Below are 20,838 nucleotides of genomic sequence, written 5' to 3'. Positions count from 1 at the left end.
CACCAGTTATTGGAAATCTTTTGCTCACTCTCGATTCAATCTCTTTCCATACCCAGTTTCAGTTTCACTGTGATAAACAATTAAAAAGAATCCAGATAATTATGTGCTATCAACAACCTCTACCCAACAACGCCATATTCAGACACAAGCCCACAAGAACTGACACTTGAGGAATGCAAAATGCCTGGTGCTGCTCCTGGAGAGCCAGGAGGAGCTCGGCAGAGATGTTCCACCACAGAAACTCCCCAGCAAACCCAGCAGCTGCTTTGTTACGAGCTGCCAAATCATCAGCCAGGCTGGTGATGCCACTTTAGCCCAAGAGCCCCATTATCCCATCTCCAGACTCTTGTGCAGGATGTGGGTGCACAAGAACCCAGTGAGGGATGCAGGCTCTGGGGCACGTTCCCCTCCAGCTAAAAACTGGAGAGCCTGCATGAAATAGAAGCACCTTTTAGAGAAGCATGGAAGGAAAAGCTACCAGCACCCACACAGCTGCTCCAGGGACAATCCAGACAGAGGGGGTTAAAAGTTCATTTGTAGAAGCAGAACAAAACCTTTTGCTAATTTACACATTACAGGAAGCCAAGCCCAAAAAACCCAGCAAGCACCTACAGGGCTTTTTGTGGTGGTTTGTAATTCTGCAGAATCTTATATTAAAAACAAAAGCAGAAGAGCGAGAGGGAGGCAGAGCTGGCAAGGGCAGGCACAGAGTGCTGCAGGGCTGTCTCGCCTCTGAGGAAACATCACCAGCTCCACCAAGACACGTGAGGGAGAGGAGAGCAAAGGGGAAACCAGAGGTGCTGCTCTTCCCCACAAGGCTCTGGTACCTCCAGCTCCAGAGCACAAATCAGAATCATGGAAGAGCAGAAGGGGCTGGGTTCAAAGGGACCTCAAAGCCCTTCTCATTCCAACTAGGGAAAAAGGAAAAGGGATAAAAGAGCACAGCATGAACCTGAGCCAGGACAGCCAAGCCCCAGGCAGGATTCTCCCAGCTCCTGCCAGGCAGCTTGTGCCTACAGGGAGTCTCCTTCCATGTCACCTCCCTTCTACCACCCACAGGAGCACCCAGATCCTTTGGGTCACTTGAACTCCAGGGCTTTGCCTGGATCCAGCACTGCCGTGATCCAAAAGGAGCAGAAACAGGCACTGGGCATAAAAATGGCATTCCCAAAGGCAGTGAGGAGAATCCCTGCCTGGCCCAGCCACACCAACTCAGAGACTGCTCCTCGTTTGCTTCTGCAGCCAAATCAGGCGAGCAGCACACGACAGCCGAGCATCTCACAGGCCTCGGTGGCTAGTGGAAATTTCCAGAACGTCCTGGACAAGAATGACTTACTGGAAGCAATACATAAATCAAGCAAATGAATAGTTACCAGACAGCAGCATAAACAGCTGCCACAGGGATGAAATCAGACCTGCTGTGCCAAGAGGCGTCAGCCTCCTCGCCGGCTGCACCTTCGGGGGAAACCGGCACAGCAGCCCAAGGAAAAGCAAGTTGTGGGGGAGCTGTCCCCCCTCTGGGGGAGCTGTCCCCGTGGCCCTGCACGGTGCCCGGGGGGCCCTGGGGCACGGGGGCACCGTGGTGGGCACAGGGGCACCGTGGTGGGCACGGGGGCACCGTGGTGGGCACGGCTCACACCGGGGCAGCTCCCGCAGGGCTCCGCGGGCAGCGCGGCCCCGAGCGCCGCACGAGCTGCCCCACCACCAGCAAAACAAGCCTTGGTTGTATTTTTAGGCAGAAGACACGGAGGAATTTGTTTCTTCTCGTGCTTTGCCAGCACTCCCTGGTTGAGCAGCGAGCCCTCCAGGCTCCGTGTCCGGCCCTGCCCCGCGAGGGCTCTGCTGATCCCCATCAGCAGCTGCCCCGCAGAGCCCATGGAAACCACGGCCCTGATAAACAGCAAACAATTTGTGCAGGAGATAACAATCACTGTCATGTTGGTTAAAACACGTAAACTAGAAAACACCACCGCAGCAGAACCAAGGGAGCCAGGCGGGGTCGGCCAGGCCGCAGCTGGAGCGATTGGAGATAATTAATTCTGCTAAATAGGCACCACAGCTCGGCTGCAGCCTCCCCGGGCCTGCCCTGGCACAGCAGAGGGGCTGCGTGGGGCTGTGTGGGGCAGTGCCAACCCACGGAAGGGTCTGGGAGCCCCACAGAAGGGGTACGAGCCTGGCACCATCTGTGCTGGAGAACCCGGCCTCGCTGCCACAAGAACAAAGCTCAGGTGTCAAATTATGGCTGTGCGTGAAAAATAATTCCCTAAATGCCTGAAATATAATCAGAGTGAAATCCCCCTGCTCTGCACCTCCACAGCATTGACTCCTGGGTGAGAAAGTACATTACAAAAAAAGGAGATGTGGGATGATGTTGCAGCTTCACTAGCAAAAATGGCAATTTTCTGCAACCAGCTCCACTTCAGCAGCACTCCTGGCACAGCCACCACCAGCCTGGCAATGCCACAGGCACCCTGTTTCACTTTGACTTATTTGGCACTAAAAGAAATTGGTTTAATCACAGAATCCCAGACAGGTTCAGGCTGGAAGGGTAGAAGGAGCAGGGATGGGACCTGTCCTGCTCTCATAGTGAACAACTGCCTGGACATCTGCACATGAGGCAGAAGGCAGCACAAATGGGCTCTGAGATGCAGTAAGAGGCAGAAATCAAAATAATTTTCTATCAAAATGCTCCTCGCCCTCTGCCCTGTCTGTGCCTGTTCCTGAGATTTGTCCTGTCCCTCCTCTGTGGGTCCCTCTGCACCCCAATTCTGAGGCCTCCAGCTGCCTTGGGACCCACCACATGGGGAAGGGCACTGCTGAACCACCTGCAGGGCACTTATCCTGTCTGATACTGGGGTTAACAACTGCCATTTTTGACATTTCAGCTTTCTTCCCAGTTTTATTACTGTTAATAAAAACTGCAGCTTCATCACATGAGGAGCCCCACATCCCCCATCAGTGCAGCAGAGCACGTACACCCCAAAAACACAAAAGTCAGAAACCACCCAAGGCAGGCTCTTTCTCTACTTGAGCGACTCAGCCCAAGTTCTGGTTTTAGTGTCAGAAATCTCCACAGCCAGACTGTGAGAAATACTTTTTTAGCTCATCTGATAAACATGCAAATCTTGATTATTCATATGTTACTTAAAATAAAAAAGCCAGACAGAAACAGATGAGACAAACCCGTCCCAGCAGTGCAGCCCAGCGTGGCAGGGGCAGCCAGGGCCCTTGGCTCTGCCCATGCTGGCTGTGGTGCCCTGCACAGTCCCACCCATCCAGAGCATCCCCCGGGGCAGCCAGGCCCAGCACGGCCCCTCCCTCCAAACATCTGCTGCAGATGTGAAGGCTTCTCTCCGTTCTTGTCTTTAATCTGGCTCGATGGCACTGCAGCCTCAAGCAGCTCTTTAAGAGTGGGATGGAAACGAGCCCTGGCCCCGGCTGCCCCATGGGCGCTCCTGACCAGGGTGCTGCTTTTAAATCAGGGTGCTGCTCCTGACCAGAGCAGGGGCTGCAGGACCAGCCCAGGGGAAGCTGTGAGCCCGTGCCTGGCTGTGCCTTTGCCTCTGGATTCCCCCAGGAATGGCACCGAGGCTGGGGAGCTCAGCAGGCTCTCCCTCCTCAGCTTCCTGCCCCTCTCTGAGATAATTTTTTTCCTATTAAATAACACTATGAGCTGTTTCTCTTCCTAAAATAGCACACACCACCACACACACAGTTTGTTTTGTTTGAATTGCTTCCCCACTAAAGCAGCACAAACCCCACTGTAAACCTGACTCCACATCTCTACGCCATCACCAGGCTTTTCCTTTAGACAGAAAACGCTGAAGCAATTACAGATTCCCTGCACATACAAAATCACAGAATGCTAGAATAGTTTGGGTGGGAAGGGACCTTAAAGCCCACCCAGTGCCACTCTGCCATGGCAGGGACACCTCCCACCATCCCAGGCTGCTCCAGGCCCTGTCCAGCCTGGCCCTGGGCACTGCCAGGGATGCAGGGGCAGCCACAGCTGCTCTGGGCAATGCCCCCTGGCTGGTGGGTGCACCTGGAACCGCTGGGCCTTGGCTTCAGCCTGTAAATGCAGAAGGTTTGGAACCAACACCTAAACCAGCAATTTGGTTTTTAACAGCCTTGCCAGAGACCCTACAGAGCAGACACAAGCCCAGGCCACAAGAAAGCATCTGGAGTTATGTTTAAGCCTATTTCAAATATCATTTGTTATTTTTTTCTTTTAAAGAGATAACTTGGATTGTTCCAGATCTCCTCCTAAGCAGTTATCCCAATTAAGTCACTCCCCAGGTTTCCCAGCCCTGCCCCAGCCCTGCTGCTCCTGCAGCACTGCTGCAAACAGCAAGGGCAGCTCCAACCCTGCAGCCTTGAGGCTGCCACAAACACCTGATGATGCTTTCACTCTAAAACACTAATAAAAGGTTTCCATGGGAACCTGCGGGAGCAGGAAGAGGATGGGAAATTACAGGTCAGCTCTGCCACCAAAAGAAAAAAGATTATCCCATTCCTTCGTCCTCGCAAAGTTTCAAGGTAACACAAAAATATTGGTTCATCAGGGTGCATAAAGGCAGAAAATATGCCCCAGAGTGGTCATTTGTTGTGCAAAGAAATCACTTTTAGTCCTTCAATGGCAGGTTTGCTCTGGAGCACGTGAGGAGCTTCACCTCCGCTCTGCCTCCTGGACAGCCTGCGTGGCCAAACCCATTTCCAGGTCACTAAAAGCAACACAAGGTTCCCAGGAGAGAATGGGCTCCTGGTGTGCCACGGGGCTGGGGCTGGCTGGGAGCTCCTGTCCCCATCCCTCCCTCCCTCCCTCCCTCATCCCCCCTCCCACCCCACTCGGTTCACTCACACGCGGGTTTCCAGTTGCCAACCAGATATGACTCAACACCACACACACACAGGGAAACTTTTCCACCACTATTAACTTTCAGAGGAAATGGAAAAAGGAGAGAAAAACACATCAGTCATAAACGTACTTTGCCAAATGGTTCATGAGCAAGTGCAGCATCTGCCTGTTTTTCTCCGGGAGCCGATGAACGAGGCTGTGGATCTCCGACACCCTGGACTCCTGATTCTCCAGTTCTGCAGGGAACAGAAGATGATTTATCTCCACATTGGGGGGTTGTTATGGGAAGAGGCCTAACGCTGTCCCTGACAGACATCCCAGGGAGCTGCTCCATCCCACTCCCAGGCACTGCAGATACTCCCCACGGTGCTGCTCCTTCCTGTGAACTCCATCCAGCTGTTTCCAAAGGAAGAGGCTTAATGGGCTGGAACAGGGAGCTGAGAGCAGATGCCATGTGAGCAGCAGGACGAGCAGGGCAGGGCTGGCTGCACCCAGAGCCACTCCAGCAATGGGGATACGGGCACAGTCCCTGTTCAGTGTGCCAGTGCAGGCCAGGCTGGCACTCCTGGGGCTCCTCAGGCTGGTTGTGCCCGTGGTGCTACGTGAGAGCTGCTGGAGGAGGCAGCACTGCCACGGCCATGGACCACGGGGCCCTCCCGACACCCCACTCCCACATCCACAGGCTGCCAAAGGAAAATCCCCTGCAAAGGCCCTTCCCCTGGGCAGTGAAGGAAACATGGACAGACATGGAGAGCAGCAGGGAGCCCCTCAGACACCGTGGTGCAGCCCAGGAGCTGCACCTCCTCCTCCTCCTCCTCCTCTGGTCACCTCCCAGCACCTGCCTGCCCCAGCCCAGCCCTGCTCTGCCAGGACACAGCCCAGGGGCACGGGGGAGGCAGCAGGGCAGGGAGAGGCAGCAGGGCAGGGAGAGGCAGCAGGGCAGGAGGGCAGGGGGAGGCAGCAGGGCAGGGGGAGGCAGCAGGGCAGGAGGGGAGGAGGGCAGGGGGAGGCAGCAGGGCAGGGGGAGGCAGCAGGGCAGGAGGGGAGGAGGGCAGGGGGAGGCAGCAGGGCAGGGAGAGGCAGCAGGGCAGGGGGAGGCAGCAGGGCAGGAGGGCAGGGGGAGGCAGCAGGGCAGGGGGAGGCAGCAGGGCAGGGGGAGGCAGCAGGGCAGGGGGAGGCAGCAGGGCAGGGAGAGGCAGCAGGGCAGGGGGAGGCAGCAGGGCAGGAGGGCAGGGGGAGGCAGCAGGGCAGGGGGAGGCAGCAGGGCAGGAGGGGAGGAGGGCAGGGGGAGGCAGCAGGGCAGGGGGAGGCAGCAGGGCAGGGAGAGGCAGCAGGGCAGGAGGGCAGGGGGAGGCAGCAGGGCAGGGGGAGGCAGCAGGGCAGGGGGAGGCAGCAGGGCAGGGGGAGGCAGCAGGGCAGGGAGAGGCAGCAGGGCAGGGGGAGGCAGCAGGGCAGGAGGGCAGGGGGAGGCAGCAGGGCAGGGGGAGGCAGCAGGGCAGGAGGGGAGGAGGGCAGGGGGAGGCAGCAGGGCAGGGGGAGGCAGGGGGAGGCAGCAGGGCAGGGGGAGGCAGCAGGGCAGGGGGAGGCAGCAGGGCAGGAGGGCAGGGGGAGGCAGCAGGGCAGGGGGAGGCAGCAGGGCAGGGGGAGGCAGCAGGGCAGGGGGAGGCAGCAGGGCAGGGGGAGGCAGGGGGAGGCAGCAGGGCAGGGGGAGGCAGCAGGGCAGGGGGAGGCAGCAGGGCAGGGGGAGGCAGCAGGGCAGGGGGAGGCAGCAGGGCAGGGGGAGGCAGCAGGGCAGGGCAAAAGAGGCTGCTCCTGGGGAGCAGGGCCATAAACACCAACAAACTCACTCGCTGCTTTGATGAAGCTCCTTTGAAACTGGTACATCATGAGGGGCCCCGGGAGCATTCTGCAAGATAAAAAGGAAACAGGCATAAAGCACATCTGAGGAACACAATCCACACCAAGAAAGCTTTGCCCCTACAATAAACTCAGCTCCATTTTGAAAAGGGCAGAATTAAGCAACACCAACTCTAATTAATTCCCCCTATCAGAAGGAGTAAGATCTATGCAAGGACCTTTGATTTATTCACCACTAAATTAATCTTTAATTTTAGCATTCCTTCAGTAACAGCTTCAATGCATTATGGAGCCCATGATTTCCAAGTAAGTTTGAAAATAAATTAAGAAGATAAACAAGCCCAGTTGTAAAACTTTCCCAATCCCCTCACTGCTGCATCCCTTCAGAGGGACACACTGGTGCTGCCCACATTCTTCTTTGCTTTGCCAGCAGTTCAGACTCGGGAGCAAAGGTTGCCAATCATGCAAAACTCAGTGATTTTCTAGGCTGGCATCCACCAGGCTAATTACACTTATCACCCTAATTGGATTTAGGCTCTCTCTTGTGCTCCCTCTCTCTCTGAAACACAACCCAGCACACAACCCAGAGCAAGGAGCTGCGGTCACAACAGGTAGGAGCACGCTGTGGGTAATGAGAAGCTGCTGCCTGCCAACACCCAATCCTGTTGGGAAGATCCCCAGGATGATACTGGCTCGCCTGACACACAGAAATCATAACTACAATAAAGCTCACACCAGGTCTGGAAAAGCTCAACAGCCCCTGCCCTTACCCAGCACTGCCCTCCCCTTCTGCCACATGCTCAGAAGGTGGAAGTCCACCAGGAAAAGCTCAGAGAAAAGCTTAAATCAAGGCAGGGGATGCAAGAATGAGCTTTCAAAATTGTGTTTGTATAACACGTGCATCTGTCAGAACTGAGTGTGTTCCCCAGCTCCTACTCAAACATACTGGAAAGTCAGGAAGAAGCCAGAATAAATTCCCTAAGAGCAGTGTCTGCTCTGTTTCTATAAAAGTGCTGTTGTTAAGGGTCTGCCATAACAGGCAGTAAAATCCCGGGCCAGCACCAAACCCCTCCTGACGCCAGGTGAGGCTTCTCTCCTTACCTCAGGTAGGTTTTCAGTGCACTGGTAATGGTCTTGATCTCCCACTCTGCACAGATCTCTGTGTCTGTCTCTGTGGCTGTCTTGGGATCTATGGAAAATGACAAAACAGCAGGAACTGAAGGAAACTGAAGACAATTCCAGTTCGTGCCAGCTCAGCTGGGAGCCCATCACATCCTGCTGTATTTGCTGTTCCCAGCTCAGGACACGTCTGCAGGGGTGTGAGGCTCATACCTGGGACAGGTCAAACTGACTGCCATGGGATGAGGGGAAGAGAAGGAATCCTGCATCCCAGCAAGGACAGGGGCTTGGAGCGTGCCAGGACACAGCAGCCTGAGGGACAGCAGTGACAGCCAGGCACAGCCACAAGGACCCAGCAAACAGGACCCTGCTCCCCACAACAGCAGCACCCTCATCCTGCAGCCACCTCCCCACCAGCTCCTGGCTGGCATGGACGTGCCCCACGTGCTGATCTCTCCTGCCTGGACGCTGCTCCACCCCTGCTCTTTGCTGCCTCCATCCTGGAGGCTCAGGCAGGATCCTGCTCCAGCAGGAGCCCAGGGCAGCCCCCGTGGGGGTCCCTGGCCGTGGGTCCCACCAGTGCCAAGTGTCCCTGGGGAGCAGTGCCAGTGCCAGGGCTCCCACTGTCCCCAAGGCCCCAGGTGACACAGCCACAGCTGCTAACACCATCTGCTCCCACGGGCTCAGCTCAGGGGGGTTCTGCCTTTTCACAGACACAAATAATGCACTTTTGAGTTTTAAAGCCCCACGGAAGCACTGGGTAATTTTTAACCTACACAAAGGAATGCTGTGAATAGAGTTCAGCTTTCCCTCAGGGCAAAGGGTTTATTTAAAAAAAAAAAAAACATCAAGAGGCACACTTGGAAAAGTAAACACATAAGAAATTCATATTCACACAAAGATCATGTGTGTCTCAGCAATCACACAAATGACCTCCATCCTCCTGACTCAATGCCCAGGAAACTTCCTACAGCACTGCCTTTACAAGGAGAGAATTTTAATGGAGTCAAGATAAGTTTGGCATAGTAAAAAACCCAACAAAGCCCCCCAGAAATTCCATCTTCTTTTTTAGAAAAAACTTTATAACCGAAGTAGAACAAACAATTCCAGCCTGTGCGTCTTTGCAAAGGCTCCCCCAGCAGTTTCTAGGCAGGCTCGTGGAACACGAGGTGAAATTCCACAGTCGGTCCCATGAAAAGGCTCAGAGCAGTTAATCAGCTCCCCTTGACCTTCAAACAGATGAGGCTGCGAGGAGCTGCCGCCGTGGGCTGCAGCTGCAGCATCTGTCCCTGCAGGCAGCCCTGCCTCCCACGGGGACACAATTCCACAGGGCTGGGGCCAGCGTGGGACCAGGGCTGCAAAACCCCAGCCACGGTCAGCACTGACCCTAGAGCTGCTCCTTGCTGCCAGTCCCTGACCTGACGTCTCTCACAAACCTCTCCAGGGTGAGGGGAACAACCTGGGGAGCCCCCTCATCACCCCGGTGTGGTTATCACCGAGAGGCTTCCAAAACAGCCTCGGGGTGATGCATCCCAGCAGTGGGGGCTGGAAGGAGCCCCACTCCCAGCCCTTGTGGCCCACGTGGCAAAGGAGCAAGAGCAGATCAGATCCCTGACCTGTAACTCACCTTCTGCAGAGTTCAGACCTGCTGGGGCCCCCACAGTGCCACAACAAACCCTCTCAGGGGAGCTCCCACTGATGAAAGTCCGGTTATTTGGGGTTTTGTCCTCATTTTGATGGCACATGGTACCAGTGAGTGCTGGGGAGATGATCTGCCCCCCCTCAGCCCTGGGAGCAGCCCCCACTGCTTCCCCCCAGTCCAGACCCCATCAGGATCTGCCCTGAAACCCAACCCACGGGCTGGGGCTGCCCCTGGCCCACTGCTGCCCACAGGAGCCACCACGGCGACCTCCGGCAGGGACACCTCGTGCCAAGGCCTTCCCAGCACTGTCACTGACACCAGCTCAGGGAAACTGGATCTTTTTGCCATTTAAACTGTATGTGAAGCAGTAACGCTGCCCACATTCATTTCTAAATATAAGGGAAACCTGACAGTGGAAGCACAGTTTGGCTCCTCCATTCACGAGGAGCCCCGGGGGCAGCGAGAACAGATGGGGTTTGACAAGGGACACGTCTCCATGTGACACTGACTTCACAGACGGCCCAAACACCAGATTTAATCCCCCACAATTTGGAGAAATCATGGAGTCATGGGTTTGCAAAGCATCCCAACGATTGACACCATGGGGGATTCCCAGAGGGGTCCCAGTCCCAGCCCTGCCTGGCCTCCAGCAGAGCTTCCAGCATCAACAACCAACGGGGACACACCGGGACAAAGGAAAAGCACCAGCGATTTATCACCTCCTTATGAGACACCAGGCGACAGCTGAGTGGCTTCAGTGGCTGAGGAGATAATGGATGCTGGCTGGTGTCCAGAACTGAATCCCTCCCAGCTCTGCAGAGCTCCTCACCCAGGCGAGTTTTGCCATCTGTCACAGCCCCAGGACTGACCCAGGCCTGACACCTCTGTGCCACCAGAACGGGTCCACGGCCCTGCCACCCCCGGGATGGGGTGATGAGCATCACTAGAGGATGTGGAGCTGCCAGGACCTGCCCCGGGGCACCAAGCCAGGCTGGTTTTGCCAGCAGTGCTCTTGGATGGATGCTCTCACTGTGCCCTCCGTGTGTGCCTCGCTGGCTCCCCCAGCCCTGGGACCACAGGGCACCTTCACACGTCCCCAGCCTGTGCCAAACCTCTCCAGTAACAGCACCAGGCACCAGCTCTCCTGACTGCAGTGAACTTTCCAAATGCCACAGCAAAGAGGTCCCCTGCTCCCACATTTGGAGCTGTGCCCTTCTGCTCCATCACCTGGATTATCTATTTTCCACAGGTTAACACTGACAGCTGCAACAGCCACCATGGGCCCTGCTCACTGAACACCTTAATGGTGGGAGAAGAAGGAGGAACTGGAAAAGGAGAAGATGTTGAAACACAACAGATGAAAACTTTCTGCAAGAAGAAATGTGCAGAGAAAGGAGCACTGGAGTTTTGTGAGGACAAGGAAAAGAAAGTCATGTAGAAAAGGAAAGATAGTAAGTGAAGGGAAAGAAGAAGACCAGAAATGCCACAGATTTCTCCCAGGGAGTAACAAACACATTCCATAGGGCACTAACAAATTAGTAAGCATTTGTTTCCCTATTCCTACAGCTATTTCTTTTGGTTTTGCCAAGCCTGAGCAACATCAGACAGGACTGGCCAAAGGCAGCTGCCCTGCTCCAGCCCAGCTCTGTTCTCTCTTCCACTCCTGTGTCTCAGGCATGTCTGGACAGATGGACAGACTGGTCCAGGGCTGCAGCTGTGGGATGGAAATGCTGCCTGTGAGGTCAGGGCTGAAATGGTTCTGTCCACACAGCCAGAGCAAGCCTCTGCTGTGCCAAGACCCAGCAGTTGTCTCTATGGAGTCTCCAGAACTGCAGGGTCCAATGCCTCAGTCACGAGGGAAACACATGCTGGAAAACTCTGGGCAGGACTGAGATAAACAGGCACAGGAAAGTCCGTGGGGAAAGCAAGAACAGCCACAGGCAGCGTGCAACAGCCAGGAGAAAGTGATTTCAAAGGGTGCTGGGAACAAGGGGGCAGGTAGGAGATGAAAAGCCAAAGCTTTCAGCTATTTCTTTGAAGATTTTGGTTTGCATTTGGGAGGGCTGCCAGAACTCAGAGCATGTGTGAGCAGGACACCAGTGACTGCAGCACACTGGTGGAGCCAGGTCCTACACAGGTCCTACCTTCACCCCTGCCCATGGTGCCCAGGACCCCCAGCCCCAGCCAGCACAGGGTCCTAAGGGCAGCCACCACCATCAGGGACCCCACAAGAGCCTCTGCTCCTGCTTGGCAGGACTTCAAAGCAGCACAGTCTACTTGCCTTTAACAAAATTCCAGGTACTTACCCATTAATATACTGAGCAGCTTTTGAACTCTGGAGTTCACCCCGACGATCCGGTAGAGCCCCTGCTCATTGATCCCTGGGAAAAACAAGGAACTTCATTAGCACAAGGTCACAAGAGCTGCTAAGATTCCTTTCACTTCTTTGGCTTCTCAAGTAACAAAGCCAATGAAACCTTCTCCCCAGTCAAGTACAAAGCTAGAGAAGATGGTTAAATTTGGGGTTGATATCAAGGTTTTCATGTATCCTATTCAATTTTATTAGAAATGTTACCCCCAGTTAGCTCAGGAGTAAGGATCTAAAGATGTTTCCTCCTTCCCACAGCATTGCAGACCCATGCAGGATCTGCACTTAACCAGGACTGTTTTATTTTACTGTGTCAGGTTCTTCAGGTTGAGGTCTGAGCCTTTTGCATCTGACTTCCCCCTGCGGGGCTGGGACAACCCCACCTGTACACAAGGAGATTCACAAGAGGTTTGGGGACAGAATCCCATGTGAGAGGACGAGCTTGGCAGCATTCCTGCAGGAAGGATGCAGAAGTGAACCCCCCTTTGGTGCTGTCCCCCCTCTTGCAGACCCAGGGTGTGATTTCCTCACTCTGCCCCACGTCTGTGAGCACTGCTGGCCCAGCCGTGGGGCAAACACATCTCAGCATCAGCCCCAGCTCCTTATGGGTCCATGTGATGTGGGTCTGAGGACCCATGAATCATTCTGTGCATGAAAAGGGCAGGAAAGCAACTGCTGCACTGCCAGCAGCTGCCCCAGAGCAAGCCCAGCCCCAGAGCTGCCCTACCTCTGGTTTCCACAGCGTGGATGCACCTCTTGATGATGCTGAAGCCGATGCTGTCCAGCTGGGCGGCTGCAGGGAGGGCAGAGAGCAGGGCTGGGCAGCTGGCAGGGCAGGGCAGGGCCCCACAGCTCCTCCTGAACCCCTGCCATCCCAGCACTGCACCCCTGCCACACACAGGAGATAAATGAGCACAGAAAAACACAAGTGCAGCAGTTTGCACCAGCTGTAACCCGGGCAAACACCAACACTGATCATCACTCCAGCCCCCACATCCCTCTGAACCAGGCCTGCCCTGGGCTCTGCCAGGCATCTACCAGTGCAGATGGACAAAAATTAATTCAGGATCAAGGTGAGATAACCCAAATTTGTCTGGAAAGTTGACAACAGTTGCTTGGAAAGAAATGAAATTGTGCATTTTGACACAACAAATCCTTGAAAATGGCACACGAGGTGTCTTGCCTCTGCCGCAGAGTGAGAGCTAGAACGTGAGAGTTAAAGGGATTTACAGCTCAATTCACTTGTGCCAATGCAGGTTTTCACTTTCTAAGTTCAAGGAATTACTAATACAGGGACCCAAACACCTGCTGGAAGAATTCATCCCACACAGAGCTTTCCACCACTGCCTGGAAAACACTGCCCACAGCCAGCTATTTGTGATGGAAAATTAGTTCCTCCCTACAGAAAAGTTTGGAAAACCTTCCACAGGGCAGGAGCCCCTCAGAGAAGGGTGGGCAAAGCCACCCCGGGCTCCAGACCCTGGGAATGCCACGATGTGAGAGACACAGCTCTGTGCAGAGCAGGGCAGGCAGGGCTGGCAGTGCCCCCAGCAAGGCACGTGCAGCTCCCTGCTCTGCATTCCCCTGCTCACAGCCCTGCTCCCATCCCCGTGGGCAGCTGCCAGCTCACACTCACACTGAGCAGCCCCTTCCTAATCCCTGCTTTGAGTCCTCTGCTGGGGGTGGGCTTTGTCTGCTGAGTGGCACCAGGGCCCAAACAGTGCAAAGGAAAACAGCTCTGTTATGTTTTTCTGGGCAAGCAGGCAGGAGTGCCAAGCCAACACAAGCACACGAGCTGCAGGGTGCTGTGCCACAGGACGTGAGGATAATCCAGAAGCTGCAGGGCCCTTTGCTGGGCACCCTCAGGGCTCCCAGCACGGATGCAGCATAAACCCAACGTGCCATCCACCAGGGCACTGCTGCCATTCCCAGGCCACTGGTAAACACAAGGGCACCTGAGAAGCTCAAACCCGTGGTGTGGGAATTCTCTTGCTCCAGCAAACCCAGCTGAGCAGGTCTGATCAGCCTTGGCTTGGCTCTGGTGTGACCTGTGGGTGTCCCTGTGTGGTGCTGGCAGTTCGGATCACTGCTTCAGGCTCTGTGCCACCTCTGGATGTGCCAGCCTATCCCACAGACCAGCAGCTTTCCTTCAGCCCCCTGCGTGTTTGGGCCCCCAAGGCCAGGTTGGACAGGGCTGGGAGCAACCTGGGAGAGTGGAAGATGTCCCTGCCCACAGCAGGGGTGGAACTGGATCACCTGTAAGGTCCTTTCCAGCCCAACCCATTCCATGATTCCATAACCCTGCAGGACCCACCACCCCACGGCCAGGCAGGGCTGGGACCCTCCCTCCCTGCAGCAGCAGCAGGAGGAGGAAGCCCAGCAGTGCCTCTGCAGGGAATGACCTGGACAATCCCCCTAAGCAGATGAACAAGCTCCTCCACTCACGGTCAAACTCTGGATCAGGAAAGGCTGGGGATTTATTTGCAGTAGCTATATCCAGAAATATCTGATTAAATATCCAAAGTGCCTTTATTCATCCTTAAATTTAACTTTTAATGAGCATTGTAAAAGCTTGATTTCCCCTCCCTCAGAGCATCTGCTCTTTATCTCAGTCATTTACCAAATGATTTGGTTCAGCAATGGTCCAGATCAAAGGCAGATCTGGTTTTACTGCTGCCCAGATCACAGATCCATGCAATCACCTGGGTTTGAAAAGCCCCCCAAGGTCATCAAGTCTCACCCTTCCCCCAGCACTGCCAAGGCCACCACTCGCCCTGTCCCCAAGAGCCACAGCCACCCAGCTGTAAAACCCCTCCAGGGGCGGGGACCCCCTGCCCTGGGCAGATGTGCCAAGGCTGGAGAGCCCTTTCAGAGGAGAAACCTTCCCTGCCTTCCAAACAGAACTGTCCCTGCCTGTCTGAGGCCTCCCTTGAGGCTCTCCTTCCCCAGGGCAGGGTGTGGGGCTCAGCTCCAGGACACCACACGTGTCACAGGCCCTTCCTCCAGCAGCAGCAGGCAGAGCCCAGGGAGCTGCAGTGCCCAGGCTGTAATCACCCCAGAAACCTTTTACACAGCTCAGGAGACACATCAGCTGCTCAGCAGCTCCCAACAGCCCCACACTCATCTGACCTTCAAGCAGCATCACATTCCAAGTGCCACAGAATTGGTCTCACCCTGTTCTATTTTTGCCTGGCAGATTATTTCTATTTAATCCATTAATTCCTTTCCTTTACGCTGATGGGACAGAGCATGGGGAAGGGGCAGGAGGGCTGAATCAGCTCTGTCAGCCTGCCTGGCTCCAGCTGTGTGCCAGGGCAGTGCAAGGTCAAAGCAGCTCCTCTGCCTCCCCACCACACACTGCTGTGCCATGGAACCATCCCTGGTTTGAATTCTTTCAAAGACATTTTGGAAATAAGAGCCACAGAGGAGGGGGAAAACCATGAAGCAGAGACCAGAGGAATGAGCTTTCAAGGTTTACCAGAAATGAGTTTTCAGGGCTCTAACCAGCAGTGAACTGCCAAGATTGGGAAAGGAAGAGTGAGGGTCAGATTAGGTTAGAGAAATGGAAGAAGTTAATTACAGTGAGGGTGGGCAGGCCCTGGCACAGGTGCCCAGAGCAGCTGTGGCTGCCCCTGCATCCCTGGCAGTGCCCAAGGCCAGGCTGGACAGGGCTTGGAGCAGCCTGGGACAGTGGAAGGTGTCCCTGCCATGGCAGGGAGGGGAAGAGAGGGATTTAAAGTCCTTCCAACCCAAAATATTCCATGATTCCATGACTGTGATTGCTGGGAAGGGCCAGGGCACCCAGACAAGGGCACAGCAGACAGGGCAGCCAAAGGGACTCAAGGTCTGTGAAGAGCTTGTGAAAATAAATACTTTGATGGGGTCCTGAGCTAATAGGGAACCAAGTGGACGTGGAAGATGGAGACAAAAATGGTGGGAAGGAAGGGAAAGGAGGAATTTTGTGCTGTTCCATGCAATAAGCACAAATGGCCTGCAGGATTTTTTTCCACAGAGCAGGGCAAGTCCTTCTGGTTAGCAAAGTAGAGCATTCAAATTCCCCTGGCTCTCATGGCTCAGTGACACCACTCAGCCCCTCTGCTCAGCTTCCTCCCCCTCCACAGCAGACCGAGATAAATCACCCACAGGCCCACGGCCATCTGGCCACCCAGCAGGACAGAAAACCCAGAAGCTCTGCAAAATTACAGTGTCCTGAAAGTGCCACCACAGCACTGCGAGGCACTTTCAGCCTGCCATAAGCTCAGGCAGGAAGCAGAGGCACAGAGGCTGCGGGGTCAGGAGCTGCGTCCAGACCCCCTCAATCACCACCCTCACTCCAGGTCCTCATAGGAAGATCCTGTATGGAGGGCTGCTGGCAGACAGCCAGCTGCTGAATCAATTTTAGAGTGGCTGGGGAGGCAGGCAGAGCTGTAAAACAGGGATTTAATGAGGCTGAAGCAGTCCCACCTCTGCCCACACCAGTGGCAGCCCCAGCCCAAGCAGAGGGTTCGGAAGCACCTTCAGGCAGGGCTCCCAGCCTGCTCCCAGAACCAGGAAGGACAGGAAGGACCATTCTCATTTTTTAGAGAGACCATCAAAATGGTCTCTTGAGCCAAACCAGCAGGCACAGAGCTGGCAGAGGCAGGGCTGTTCAGGGAGCAGTGACAGCCCCTGGCAGGGCAGCACAGAGCTGAGCTCTGCACCTCCCCAGCTCCTCTTGCCCCTCTGGGAAAAGACACAAGAGGAGCTGCTCCAGCAGAGTTCCTGCCCAGGGGCTCTGGCCAGGCTGCCCTCCCCAGTGTGAGCACAGCTCTGCTGGGATCACCTGGCACAGCCAGGTGGGCGTGCAGGAAAAGATGGATGTGCAGCTGATGGCAGAGAGGATCAAAGGGAAGGAGAAACCAGAGGAGAGAGCAGAGAGGGGGAAGAGACTGCTTTGTGCAAGGGCTGAAATGGGTGTGAGGAACATTAGCTGCAAATTGTACCAATTATTGAGAGAAAAATGCTTCTGCTGCAGAGGAAAATGCCGTGTGTGAGGCAGAACCACAATGAACCAAGTGCTGAAGGTCAGCCTGGGCCTGGCCCCACCTCGCTGGTGGCTTTGAGGGAAGGAGGGGAGGGATTGGGGCTGGAGTATTGCAATTATGGCAAATCCAACCTACTGGGAAATGGCTCAATTAGGGGTTTTAAAACACAGGACATAAGAGGCAGGACCAGCTGCAACTGCTCCTCTAGGAAGAAAAACAAGTGCTTTCTTGACCCAAGGCTTTAATTGCCTGAACTACAACAAAAAGAGCTTTTTTTACTCCTAAGGGCTCTTGTTGATAGTCTTGACAAGGCAGGACCTCCTTACTCCTATATTTCTGCTCCAATTCCCCTTTGGAAAGACACATTCACCCTGCACATTCTGGCTCAGAGGGAAGAGCTGCCTGGTCCCTGGTGTCACCTGATCCCCCTGCTGAACTCCAGGAGCAGGTCCCAAGGCCACCAGAGCCCTGCAGTGCCTCTGGGGCAGGGACAGGGTGTGGGGCAGGAGGGGACACACCCTGAGGGGTGCAGGGCACTGCTCTCCACGGCCCCAGGTCCCACCAGCAGGTTTCTGCCCCTGATCCCTGCTGGGTGCCACACTCAGTTCTCCCTGGGGTCCCCACGCTGAGCCCTGTCACCCCCCAGCCCCAGCACACCCAGTGTCACCAGCATCTCCTGCTGACCCCTCCCACAGCTCAGCCACCTCTCAGGGGTCAGGCTTGAGAAGAAATACTCACTGCCTTCGCTCTGGCTGTCCTTGTTCGAGTTGTACACCTGGAAAACACAAGCAGAAAGTCTTATGAAGAGCCTGGCTCCAGCTGGGACTGCTGGCACAGCTGGTGTCACCACGGTGTGGCTGCTGCCAGCCTCTCCCCCAGGGCAGGTCCCCAAACACCACCACGACCTTCTGCACACAAATGCTGGGCTGGCCCAGCTCTGGAGTTATTTTAAAATACTGACTAGGACTGCTCTTAAAATGAAAGAGTGCAAAGGGGATGGACCAGGTAAAAACAGAAATTAGATGCTTCTAAACAAAATGAAGGTGGGGTTGGACTAGATGACCTTTAAAGGTCCCTTCCAACCCAAACTATTCCATGATTCTATGACTCCTCTTCAGAGGAGGTTATAAACTTACAGAGGTTATAAACTTAGAGCAAAGCAGGCAATTCCCTCATGGCCATTACAGGAGCCCTGGGTAGGTGCAGCTGGGGCAGGGAGCAGGTACCACCCTCCTCAGGTACAGCCTGAGCAAACGAGCCAGGCAAAGAGAAGGAGAGGAAAAGAAGGGTCATTAATTTAGAGAGGAGAAGAAGTGCAGCAGAGCCACCACCAGGACTCCATCCAAGCCTCCCCAGCCTTCAAATATCAATGCTCCTCCTCCCACCCAATCACCACCACAGCTTGGGGATTAAAGTGACATTTCAGTGGGTACAGTAAAAAGGGAAAACACTGGCAGAAGGTTTTAATCACAATGTGAGGGCACTTTAAAAGCCCAGGATAATACCAACAGCAGCTGTAAGAAGATCAGCCCTCAGACAGGGTGTATTCCTCCAGCTCTACAGGGTAAAATGGTTTAAAATAATCCTTCAGTGCTCAGAGTCCCACCAGGAACACACACACACCCCCAGCAGCATCCTGGAGGTGGCTGAGTGGGCACTGAGCAGGGCAAAAGGCTGGTGGAGCTGCTGGAGCAGGGCTGGGAGCCCCTGCACAGGGAGCAGGAGCTGCCTGCATCACATGGTGCCTCCCGAAATAGCCAGCGGGCAGGGCAGGCTTCCAGAGCCCTGCTGAGAGCAACAGCCGGGCAGCAGGGCAGGGGAGAGGCTGCAGGCAGCCCTGGCAGCAGCAGGGAGCCCGGGGTGCCTGCTGAGGGGATGTCCCCAGCTCCACAGGCTGGAGCCTGCCCCAGATGCTCTCAGAGGGTCGGAGCAGGGGGGCTGGGATGGGGGGCACGGCAGAGCTCACCCCAACACCCCCAAACACAGCCCTGTGTCACAGGGAGTGTCACCAGCAGGGCACACATTCCTTCCCTGGAGGTCACCCAGACACAGCCCATCCCTGTGCTCTGCTGGCAGGAGAACACCCTGGATCTGCTCCTCCACCCAGGACACGCTCAGGAAGCACAGAGCTAATGGAGCAGCTCAGAACCGGGGTGTGGGCAGGGACTGATCCCCCAAGGAGCATCTTCCCTCCCTCCCTCCCTCCCGGGACACCTGGCTACGGAACACAAGACCAAGCAGAGATGGCTGTCTGCAGGAGAAAACCACCAGCCACATCTGGCAAGCGGGGGATGATTCAGCAGCAGAACCAGCTGCAGTCAGCAAGTGAGCTTTCCTCTAGGAACAGTGTTTATATCAAAATAAAGTCAATGGAAAGAGGGAAGGAAAACAGCCGCGGGCTCCCAGCAGAAGTGCTGCCCTGCAGCCCCACCACAGAGCCAGCCCTCCCTGAGGGAGATTCCCCTCCAGCCTCAGCCTCTGCTGGGGCTCACTGAGGGGAGGGGGGCTCAGCCTGGTGAAGGTTTGGAGACACAGACCCCACCCTGGCTCACCCCCACACACAGAAAGGAGCAGGCTTGGAGCACCCTGGGACAGGGGGTGTCCCTGCCCAGGGCAGGGCTGGGATGAGAGGAGCTCTAAGGTCCTTCCAGCCTAAACCATTCCAACTCCTCTGCACAGCACAGCAGCTCCAGGAGATCCTCTGCCTGCACATTTGCTCTTCCAGTTCGGATCCATGAAACAGCAGAGGTTGTTAATCATCAGAGACTGCTCTTAAAACAAGGGAAAAGGGCAGACGAGGAAACACGAAATGCTTTTGCCATTAATTGCAAAGTGTGCACACAGCAAGAGGGAAGTTTCACACAGAGGTCAACAGCAACAAGCAGAGACACTGCCACCCTGCATCCATCTTCTCGAGGACAAACCTTTCATCCACTGTCTGTTAATCCACTGGCACAACTCTACACCAGCAGGGTTTTAACCGAGCCCAAGTCTGTAACATCCCTTCCTTCTCCAAGAAATACTTCTCCTATACTGCCTCAAACCTTTCAGAGGGAGATTTTTCTGGGTAAGAGAAAGTTTCCAAGTTTGAGGAAAGGGCTGCTTTATACGAGGTCCAAGAGTGAGGCTCCTCCAGTGGCCCAAGGGTCACCCCTGCCCTGCTGGCAAACCCCTTGGGCTCCTGCCATGGCAAAGGTCACTCCTGCCCAGCCTGGGATGTTGATATTCCACTCCTTCCAAAACAGCTCTGATAACAGGCAGGGCTTAAAGCAGAAGGATGTATTTGAGGATTAAGCCTCACATACACGTCAGTCAGCCATGGACCAACCTCCCCCTGGGAAAGGGTGCAGAATTTTAAAGAGGTTTTTGCCATTCCCCACAGCACACACACGGCACCGAGCCCAGGACTGCAGCACCTCTGTCCCGGGAGAGATGGGCTGGCAGCACCTTGGAAAAACTCCTCTGAACCCTCTTCCAAACAACTGCCAAGTGCTGGATTTGATTTCCCCCCACCCCCAGCCTCTCCCTGCATGTATTGTCCCCATTCCCGTGCCCGGGCTGGCCGTGGCTGCCTCACAGACACCAAGGGACACTCACACCTCACAGCATCACACACAGCTGCTGGGAGGCAGGGCAGGAGCTCTGCAGACACACACACACCCCCAGCACCAGGCCAGACAATAAAACACCACCAAATGAGTGTGTTTTGATGCCCACACGCTGTTTTTCCTGCTGTTAACACACTCTGGAGAAAACAGAGCCCTAAACCCAGAGAGTTTCTTGTGAAATAAAAAGCTTCTTTCACTTTCCAGCATTAGTCACTGACAAAGGGTGGGAAATCAGAGAGGAGGCATTGCTGGGAGGTGAAGGGCCTGTGGCCCTGGACACGTGTGGGAACAGGCTGGGTTATAAAACTCCCAGAATTGGGACTGGTGACTAACATGGAGCCAAATCCCTGCCCTGCAGCACT

The 20,838-nt window shown here is 55.2% G+C and overlaps 1 protein-coding gene across 2 annotated transcripts in view; it reads right to left on the bottom strand.

Annotated features, from left to right (window-relative positions):
• Positions 1–20,838, bottom strand: part of ARHGAP26 (Rho GTPase activating protein 26) — a 103,680-nt gene that overhangs the window by 36,644 nt on the left and 46,198 nt on the right. For both annotated transcript variants that reach the window (XM_063413947.1, XM_063413946.1), the window contains exons 12-17: positions 17,607–17,643; positions 12,572–12,637; positions 11,783–11,857; positions 7,817–7,904; positions 6,706–6,764; positions 4,989–5,094 (exon numbers count right to left, since the gene is read on the bottom strand). In XM_063413947.1, the coding sequence (XP_063270017.1) occupies positions 4,989–5,094; positions 6,706–6,764; positions 7,817–7,904; positions 11,783–11,857; positions 12,572–12,637; positions 17,607–17,643 (431 nt within the window). The remainder of the gene's footprint in view (positions 1–4,988; positions 5,095–6,705; positions 6,765–7,816; positions 7,905–11,782; positions 11,858–12,571; positions 12,638–17,606; positions 17,644–20,838) is intronic.

Source organism: Prinia subflava, chromosome 16, assembly GCF_021018805.1.
Source record: "Prinia subflava isolate CZ2003 ecotype Zambia chromosome 16, Cam_Psub_1.2, whole genome shotgun sequence".
NCBI lineage: Eukaryota > Metazoa > Chordata > Aves > Passeriformes > Cisticolidae > Prinia > Prinia subflava.
This window is presented reverse-complemented; position numbering and strand designations above follow the sequence as displayed.